At 39.4% G+C, this 10380-nt stretch overlaps 2 protein-coding genes across 2 annotated transcripts; both read right to left on the bottom strand.

Annotated features, from left to right (window-relative positions):
- Positions 1-4153: 4153 nt before the first annotated feature.
- Positions 4154-5045, bottom strand: LOC129114884 (lymphocyte antigen 6C2-like). The gene is made up of 3 exons (XM_054626770.1): positions 4902-5045; positions 4552-4650; positions 4154-4436 (listed from the first exon to the last, which is right to left on the bottom strand). The coding sequence occupies exons 1-3, from the start codon at positions 4948-4950 to the stop codon at positions 4288-4290; spliced, it is 297 nt and encodes a 98-aa protein (XP_054482745.1). The 5' UTR covers positions 4951-5045; the 3' UTR covers positions 4154-4287.
- A 3917-nt stretch (positions 5046-8962) lies between these two features.
- Positions 8963-9798, bottom strand: LOC129114885 (three-finger toxin MALT0070C-like). The gene is made up of 3 exons (XM_054626771.1): positions 9707-9798; positions 9359-9457; positions 8963-9246 (listed from the first exon to the last, which is right to left on the bottom strand). Exons 1-3 carry the CDS (start codon positions 9753-9755, stop codon positions 9005-9007), a joined length of 390 nt encoding a protein of 129 aa, XP_054482746.1. The 5' UTR covers positions 9756-9798; the 3' UTR covers positions 8963-9004.
- Between the last annotated feature and the right edge of the window lie 582 nt (positions 9799-10380).

Genomic DNA, 10380 nt, shown 5'->3' with positions numbered 1-10380 from the left:
TTCTGAAAGATCCGGGCTTAGCCCAGGGCCAAAACGTAACTGCGCATGCAATTTTTGAAAATAATAACAAATAACAAAATAAACAATGTATGCAGTTTATTAATACCAATGGTAAAAATATAGATTTTCACAAACTTCCCTTTGTCTTAACAAAAAAGTGCCTCATTCATAAGCACCAACATTAAACATTTAGATAATAAATGAGTCACATAGTCATATATGTATTCTTCACATATTTTTATTAGTTTCACAATAGTAAACAATGTCTGAAAAAGTATACAATGCAGAAATGCAGAAAGATAAGATGTTTAAAAGGCAAGAGCCTTTTAAACATCTTATCTTTCTGTAGTCATGCGTTTGTCTTTGTTCATTTCTTTTCTTCTACAGTATATCTGTCTTTACTTTACACTTTCCATATTGTGTATACTTGTACATTTGTCTGTGTATTATTAACTGTTACTCTACATGTATTGTCTTTCTTTGTTCATTTCTTGTTTGTAGTGAACTTTTTATTTTCACTCGTTTCACTGTTTCTTGCTCCTTTCTTTGGACCTTTGTCCTTTGAGCACAAGTGGGTATCTCCTCGGTTTGACTTGGGCGAACCGGTCAATGACTTCACCATGGTCTAAGCCACAAAGCGCATCCTTCTCCACTGCCATAATAGCCAAATGATGTAGCCTCTCCTGGCCCATGGTTCTCCTCAGCCAGGTGTGGACACGGCGCAGTACACTGAACGACCGCTCACACGTGCAACTGCTGACAGGTATTGTCAAGGCTGCTTGGACAACTGAGCTCAAGGTTGGGAACATGTCTGGGTGAAGTAGCTTGTAAACACTGCCCATGTCAGAAACGGCACCTTCTCTCTTTCTTCTAGAAAGGAACTGCTTTGCCACCAGGATCTCCTCTTTTTTCAATGACATTTTATAATGTGTTGCAATCAGCTCTAGGGAATCCTCACAGAAGAAATCAACGGCCTTTTTCCGGGCTAAAGTTCTGGGTTGCAAGCTTGAATGCCTCGCATTAAACTCTGCCCCCACATCAGAAAATCTGCTGTTTAGCTCAGTTACCATACGGTCAAGACATGGGTACAACAGAGTTTGTTTCAGCTGGTCTTCTGTGCCCAGATGAGCCCTTGTACCCAATGGTGGACTCTATTGTAAAGTCCTCCATCACCCTCTGCTTGTGCCTGCGACCACTGTGACTCTCACATATGTTGTTGGCATCATAGATGTGTTTTGCTTCATTGTAAAGCTTGTCTGCCATTTCATTGGTTCGGATGGATTTCAGTGTGTCAAGGACTGCATCTTTAAAGAGTGTTGCTTGGGCCAAGTCCACAGAATCAAAAATTTGCCTTCATTGGTCTCGAAACCAGGTCCTCTGATTTGCGACCACAATTGACCACCAAATAAACGTGTGTGCTATTAGTTATGCCAAGGACAAAACGACCTATTTTTTGGCGCAAGTGGGAGGTCTTTACCTCTTTTTATACTGAGAGGGAATTCACCAGGTCGACTTTGTTACATAGACACTCTTAACATAGCCTACAGGTACCTGAACTTGCACTCTCCTCCCTTTGGTCTCCTGCATGAACCCTGACTGCATCCTTATCTGCTATCATACCTGAAAATGAAGGATGTGCCATTATATGCTTAAAGAGTTCAACAAGAACAAGAACAACAAAAAAACCTTCTATTCCCATTACCTCCTTGGCTGCCAACCACTTTTGGAGCAAAAAACATTGAAATCCTTCTTTGTGACATTGTTGTTTGCAGGTCCCAGGGGGTTGGGACTCTACAGCAGATGTCGTTATAATTCTCTGTTAACAAACATAAATGAGTCAGTACACTTATGCAGCCGGTCTCATTCCCTGTTGCCATGAGAATCATGTATTAACATAAATATTTCTAACTGTTATTCTTTTAATTTCATATCATATCTTCATATTATTGTCATCAACTTTCATGTACAAAGCGGTCATTTAGACTACAGACGAAAATAATAGATATAGTAGCAGGCTTAATGCCTCTGGTCCATCACACTACTAGTCATTAACGTTAGCTAGCTAGAGCATTCTAGCTGCAGACAAAGTACATGATATACATTTGCATTCAATTATAACATTATATACATTTACCATAAGTAAGGTTTTCAAAACGTTTACAGACATTTTAATTACTGACATATAATAAAGACATTGTGAAATCTAGGGCTTGTGCTCACTACTCACCTGTTGTAAACAGTGAGAGACTGGCTGCTGAAGTGTACTGACGCACTTGTTGCTCTGTTCTCGTGCGGTAAATGAGGGGCGTTCAAGGACCGTCGGAAAGTCGATTTTTTTTTCGATTTTTTTTTTTTTTTACCAAAAAATTAGATTCGGGGCTAATCAAATTAGATCCGGGGCTTTAGCCCCGAATAAAACAGCCTAGTGACGCCACTGCTGCAGACGTGCGTCATGACGCCTGGATGTCTCCTCTGTCCGGTACAAGAGGCAGCAGAAACAAAGTTCTAGTTTTTAGCGGCTTGGAGCCTGAAACTGTCATGTGCGGATGTTTAGCATCACGGCTTGTTGCGCATGAGTCCTGGTTGTCGTGGATGCCTCACGATGTAGTATCCTACAGCTGCAGCGTTCCTTGGTATTGGAGGCGAGCATCGATGGTTTGGATGGAGGAACCCATGACTGACGCGTGGAGATGACGGCGTAGTCTGCCAGGAGTTGCCGTCGATAAAGAGTACGGGATCGACTTACTTCGTCTTCACCTGCAGAGCTTTGATGAGCCTGATCTCTCTCCTTTACGCACGGCGCGGACGCCGGGGAGGATCGCTGGATCGCGGCTACCTGAAGATTTACTGCTGCGGAGCTGGGAGAGAGGAAGGACTGGTGCTGGTGACCCACCGCGATCTACCGGCTGAGACAGAGGGCTTGAACAATGATATTAAAGCTAGGGTGGGTATTAATTAATTAATTTCTTTACTGTAATATTTGGCAAAACTGTCCTAATAGCCAGTCAGCTATATGTAGGTGAAGTGCTCTGACCCATATCTGCTCATAACTTTGCTCTCCCCTGCCTCTGTGGGCCGCACCGGCTGAGACCAATCAGAGCGGGCTCCTTCTCCGTTCTTATTGGCTGTGGGACTGTCCGCACCTTGGCAACGACGTTGGTGCGTCCCTGCGTGTTTCGTCTTCCTATCAATGTAACCGCTCCGGTTGAACAATGATATTAAGTCCTGACTTGGATCCGACATAGTCTCAGTTACCAACAACGAGATGTAGAAAAGGGTAAGAAATGCATCCATTCACGTCTGCAATATGCTGAAATGACAACTGGCCGCAGCAGAGAGCATATTTTTAAACTCTGACAGCATCGATGTGATCGGCTAAAGGAAACCATGGCCGAAACTGGTTGGTTATTTTTTCCCGTGAACGCCCCCCCAATCACCTGATCGAGTATTCAAGGGGACAGAGTAATGAGCATGAACAGGAGTGTAAAGCTAGTCTTCCTGACTGAACTTTCGCTAAGCTTCATTTTCACACACCAGAGCATATGTAGCTCTGATACTGCAAAGAGAACTTCATTAGTTTGCATTTCACTCACTCTGACAGCTTGATATTTCCTTGCATTCCTTACACCTCATACCTGTGAGTAGCAACAAGTGTTATCAAAGCGCAAACTCCCAAATGCCCCCAGATAACAGGCTTTAGGAATTGCTAAGGAATATTCCTTGCTATAAAAAGCTGTCAATTAGAGAACATTGAAATTCTTGTGTAGGGTGTGGTCATGATCTTTTTTAGTTCATGCACCAGCTGGGCTGCCAGTTTCACTAACAAAGTACACACACATCCACACACAAACAATCGAGGGCGGGGGAGTAAACATGAAGTGCCCTCCTGGATGCCCGTCATATTTTGAATTACCTTAAGCTTCCATGAAAACATGAAAATCCTTATTACTAAGGTCTGACATCAGTTTCACATGATGACAACAGTATTATCCATTCTACACATATTTGGCTTTCTGTTGATGATGGTATATATTTTATGTCCTGTTTGTCACTCATGTTTCTAATTATTCATATTATGATTTATAACAAAGCTATTTTTGCTGTACATAGTGATGTGAAATGCAGAAGAATTAAACAAGTCAATGGTCGATCATATTGTGTTTTTATTGAACAAAAATGGACCTGCAGTCAGCTTTTACATATTAAGAATTAGTTTAATCTTCTTGAGTTGTTGAAATTGGGTATGAAAGAAGACAGATATTGTTAAGCTGTTGCTGCTCCGCTGCCTCAGAGAAAGAGTGAGATGATGGCTGAGGATACCAGCAGGAGGAGGACACTGGGACCAGTGGGGATGGCGCTGTTACACAAGTCCGTGCTACAGCACTTAATGGGGCCAATACATCCAATACTGCTCATGCAGCTCTTGGTGAAGAGACCTGATGGAAAGAAACTCAGCTTTAACAACAATTAAAGCCACCAGGCTATCAGCACAGCAACAGATCGGATAATCTATTTGAAATGCTTAATATCAGCTGTGGAAGAACCACTTACCGTTCACATTGACGGAGGCACAACGGTCAAAGTTTGCGGGACAAGTCACTTTGTCGGTGCAGTGTTCGCCAACACATGTGTAGCATCTCAATCCACATGCTGTACACAAATACAGAATATTACATACACAAACATGCTCCAAATCTAATGCTCATTGTTGTGTGCACTTTTTAGGAAATCTTACTGGAATCATTTCCAGCAAGAGAACGAGCAGAGAAACTTAGGAGGAAACAGAAACTGTGAAATATGATATCCAAAATCCTCCCCTCCAAAAAAACAAAAAACCACACCCAACAAAACAAGAAAATTCTATTACAAGCTAAAGCACATGCATCATAAAGTGTTCTTACCTGCAGACACAGTCACCAACAGGATCAAAGCTCCATAAAAATGCATCATGGAGAGAACGGAGAGAAAAAACAGATGTTTAATTAACTGCGTAGGACAAGATCTCCACTCTGACCAAGCTCTCCCTTTAGAGTACCACCCACCAGTCTTCTCTCAAAACCTGTTTCTTTAGAAAGACTCCTCCCATGAGTCTAAGTGCATTATCCCAGAGAGACAGCTGTAAAAAAACAAGTACAATAACTGAAAGTCACATGAAATCGTCTTTGGATAACGTCTCTTTTGGGTGATACAAATCAGTCTGCAAATGTTGCAGTAGTTTTCTGTAAAGTATTACATTGATTGTTGCAACAACAACAACTGAAAGTTCACATTTATTTTGTAGTCAATGTTCAGTCAATGTTCAAACTGCAAAGCTCAAGTGAAATTATTGTCTAACTTTACTGCATTAAGTAATGCAATTAAGTTTAATTAAGCCTGTGTGGTCCTACCTTTAAGATTTCACATAAGTTTAAGCAAAAAAAAATATCAGTAAGATGAACATAAAAGTAAAAGTACTTTTTGGGCAAAATGAGCTTTTTCAGAGCCCTCTAGAAAGTGACCAAATTATCTCTGTTGCCATCAGGGCAAGTAAGTAATGTATATATATTTATATATATTGGCAGAGTGGACATCTTGTCCTATGCAATTAATTAAAAATCTATTTTTGTGACTGTGTCTGCAGGTAAGAACAGTCTACCATGTATGTGCCCTGGCTTGTAATAGAATTTGTTTGTTTTTATAATGTTGTTTATTTATTATTTTGAGGGATTTAGGATATCTTATTTTATAGTCAATTAATTGGAATTTTATTAACAATGCTCTAGGACTTAAACAGCATTTAGATATTTAGATGTTACAGCTGATGGAGGTCAATCAAGGACATTTGAACTACTTTATATAATGCTGATAGTCCTTTAAAGTAACTAGTAGCCCAAAGTACTTGAGTAAATCTATGTAGTTACTTTTTACCAATGCCAGAAAGGTTTGAAAGAGGATGTAATCTTGAGAACATCTGTTTGAGAGGCTTTTGAATCCAATGTTTAAAACACTGTATGTTTGGTGTAACATAATGTAGTGCTCGGCAGGATGGGTTTGTGACTAGGTTTTCTTTTACTGAGGTGTGTTTGCTTCCTTTCAGTTTTGTCTGTTTGTCTGTTTGCTTGTTTCCTTCTCCCACATGCCCTCACCACCTTGGCCACCTTGACTTACACTAGCGGCCGCTCCCTCTTGTCCTGCAGCATGTCTCTGTTTCTGCCTGACCTCATTTCAAGAATCAAATTTCAAGCTTGTTCTTTGTCACATACACAACAATTAGGTAGAAGCAGTCGTTGGCAACGTAAATCTTTGATCTTGTGATCACTGCAACCCTGCTTATTCAATATGTATAGGAAAACCAAGCAACTACAAACAAAACGAGAATCTAATCCATAAAATAGTGCAGGTTTAAATATAAGTTTGTCTTTTCTGTTTGCCTGCCTGTTTTCTGATTCAGGTAACATGACGTTTTATTTGAAACTCTTACAATTCCTAAAACATGGCATTGAGGAGGCCACAAGTTTGATAGTTTAGTGTCACATGTGGTGAACAAACCATTGGATTAAACAGATTTGTTTTCCCTGTTAATTGGTTTCCTGTTGCAGGAAGACCTATATCTCACACACTCGCCGATACACGAGCACAGATACACACAGACCTATATCTCAGCGTACTCTGCAACCACAGAACATTTCCAGTAAGAGTACATGCAGAGACACATCAGAGTAAACACAAACAAACTGCCAAATATGAATGTCTCCAATAGCCACTTGTAAGGAAACGCTTATTATAAGACACTTAAAAGCTTCAAAATTATTGATTTGTTCAGTTGTAGGTTGAAAGATAGATGATATTACTTATTTTGAAGGTATTTCTCCAAGGTCATATCACACTGGTCTTTGAAATGTGGTCTACACGGCGACGTGATTTAAACGCATTTAATGTTTTACATAAAAGGCATACATATTGCACTTTATATGTTGTGCTGCAAACAAGATGCTCACAGGACATCGTAACGGAGCAGTGTACATTCTGTCTGTACATTCATGTAAAATACGAGTGTGTGACTACTGCTGAAATACTCATGCGCATGAACTCAGACTGCATCCACAACTTTGAAAGTAGCACCCTTGAGGAGCGAAGTGAAAGTGACATAACATAGTCTTTGGATAACGTCTTTTTTGGTTGTTTTTTTTTGTTGGGTTCTGAAATGATGATATACCATTATTAGCATAATGCAGAGAATTCATAATGTCATAATTGCAAATCCCGTTGAAATGTGGTCTGAATGTGAACGTTCACTCAACGTCTTCAAATAGTCGGTGATAACACTTTCACTTTTGAACCGATTTTGAACGTCTTTTCACCGGTGGCCATAGTAGTATTTTAAAAGTATTTTGTATGGAAATATGCACACTGGGTAGCTGCAAGACTGCAGTGTTTTGCAAAGTTTCCACGTTGATTTGCAAATTAGATAATAGTAGAACATGCATTTAGAGTTTTAAAAATTGAGCTGCGGTTTCATTTGAGTGTGTTGGCTGCAATGAATTGCAAACTGCAATTAAATATAATACTATGAATGTAAAACATTAGTATGAATGCCAAATGTTAGATGTGGTGTTTTGATGAAATGTGTGGTGAAGATAAAACGTGTGGTTAATAACTGCAATCTGAGTGTAAGTAAAGCAGGAAATGTGTTTGTATTTTGGCATAATCGGTTCAGGGTTCCGTTTATGAGTAACGTAATGATTTGCAGGTTGTGTTAATCTTGTTTTAAGTACCAGTATAAGTGTGTAAACAATGGGAGAAAACAGTCTTTAAATTCAATCAATCATTTAATAAAGCACAAAAATCATGAGCCCTATCACCCTTCTCAACTTCCAGAGGCAACTCCTTTTTATAGATTCACTAATAACTTTTACACTTAATAATTTTGAGTTATAACTAGGACATGATCTCTACAAAACTGCATCGTGAACAGAGAGAAAAACAGACTTTTGTTAGACCCTGTGAGAGGAGGACTCTTCCAAATCTCATATTTTGCTTTCATAACTCAACTTCTCAGTCTTCTTTCAAAAGTGAACACATTACACCAGAAAGTCACGTAGACCTCATCCGTAAATAGAGGAACTAAAAGTGACATTAAAATCATATTCAGTAGCAGATAGTATTATCGTATCTGACATTTGTTTTGCTACCTAAACAAATCCTCACGTTGGCGCTATCTTGTGGACACCTGGTGGAAGTGTGGGTTTGAAATGCTTAAGTAGAAGTGTTGCAGTGTCTCCCTTCACACAGGGAACACCTGAATACAGCCAAGCCCATGTTAGAACCTACCTGCAATGAGCATGAACAGGAGTGTAAAGCTAGTCTTCCTGACTGAACTTTCGCTAAGCTTCATTTTCACACACCAGAGCATATGTAGCTCTGATACTGCAAAGAGAACTTCATTAGTTTGCATTTCACTCACTCTGACAGCTTGATATTTCCTTGCATTCCTTACACCTCATACCTGTGAGTAGCAACAAGTGTTATCAAAGCGCAAACTCCCAAATGCCCCCAGATAACAGGCTTTAGGAATTGCTAAGGAATATTCCTTGCTATAAAAAGCTGTCAATTAGAGAACATTGAAATTCTTGTGTATCATGATTTTTTTAGTTCATGCACCAGCTGGGCTGCCAGTTTCACTAACAAAGTACACACACAAACATGAAGTGCCCTCCTGGATGCCCGTCATATTTTGAATTACCTTAAGCTTCCATGAAAACATGAAAATCCTTATTACTAAGGTCTGACATCAGTTTCACATGATGACAACAGTATTATCCATTCTACACATATTTGGCTTTCTGTTGATGATGGTATATATTTTATGTCCTGTTTGTCACTCATGTTTCTAATTATTCATATTATGATTCATAACAAAGCTATTTTTGCTGTACACAGTGATGTGAAATGCAGAAGAATTAAACAAGTCAATGGTCGATCATATTGTGTTTTTATTGAACAAAAATGGACCTGCAGTCAGCTTTTACATATTAAGAATTAGTTTAATCTTCTTGAGTTGTTGAAATTGGGTATGAAAGAAGACAGATATTGTTAAGCTGTTGCTGCTCCGCTGCCTCAGAGAAAAGAGTGAGATGATGGCTGAGGATACCAGCAGGAGGAGGACACTGGGACCAGTGGGGATGGCGCTGTTACACAAGTCCGTGCTACAGCACTTCAATGGGGCCAATACATAAATACTGCTCATGCAGCTCTTGGTGAAGAGACCTGATGGAAAGAAACTCAGCTTTAACAACAATTAAAGCCAGGCTATCAGCACAGCAACAGATCGGATAATCTATGTGAAATGCTTAATATCAGCTGTGGAAGAACCACTTACCATTCATATTGACGGAGGCACAACGGTCAAAGTTGGTGGGACAAGTCATCGTGTCGGTGCAGTGTTCGCCAACACATGTGTAGCATCTCAATCCACATGCTGTACACAAATACAGAATATTACATACACAAACATGCTCCAAATCTAATGCTCATTGTTGTGTGCACTTTTTAGGAAATCTTACTGGAATCATTTCCAGCAAGAGAACGAGCAGAGAAACTTAGGAGGAAACAGAAACTGTGAAATATGATATCCAAAATCCTCCCCTCCAAAAAAACAAAAAACCACCCAACAAAACAAGAAAATTCTATTACAAGCTAAAGCACATGCATCATAAAGTGTTCTTACCTGCAGACACAGTCACCAACAGGATCAAAGCTCCATAAAAATGCATCATGGAAGAACGGAGAGAAAAAACAGATGTTTAATTAACTGCGTAGGACAAGATCTCCACTCTGACCAAGCTCTCCTTTAGAGTACCACCTACCAGTCTTCTCTCAAAACCTAGTTGCGTTTCTTTAGAAAGACTCCTCCCATGAGTCTAAGTGCATTATCCCAGTGAGACAGCTGTAAAAAAAGTACAATAACTGAAAGTCACATGAAATCGTCTTTGGATAACGTCTCTTTTGGGTGATACAAATCAGTCTGCAAACGTTGCAGTAGTTTACTGTAAAGTATTACATTGATTGTTGCAACAACAATAACTGAAAGTTCACATTTATTTTGTAGTCAATGTTCAGTCAATGTTCAAACTACAAAGCTCAAGTGAAGTTATTGTCTAACTTTACTGCATTAAGTAATGCAATTAAGTTTAATTAAGCCTGTGTGGTCCTACCTTTAAGATTTCACATAAGTTTAAGCAAAACAAATATCAGTAAGATGAACATAAAAGTAAAAGTACTTTTTGGGCAAAATTAGCTTTTTCAGAGCCCTCTAGAAAGTGACCAAATTATCTCTGTTGCCATCAGGGCAAGTAAGTAATGTATATATATTTATATATATTGGCAGAGTGGACATCTTGT

Source organism: Anoplopoma fimbria, unplaced genomic scaffold, assembly GCF_027596085.1.
Source record: "Anoplopoma fimbria isolate UVic2021 breed Golden Eagle Sablefish unplaced genomic scaffold, Afim_UVic_2022 Un_contig_10756_pilon_pilon, whole genome shotgun sequence".
Taxonomy (NCBI): domain Eukaryota; kingdom Metazoa; phylum Chordata; class Actinopteri; order Perciformes; family Anoplopomatidae; genus Anoplopoma; species Anoplopoma fimbria.
This window is presented reverse-complemented; position numbering and strand designations above follow the sequence as displayed.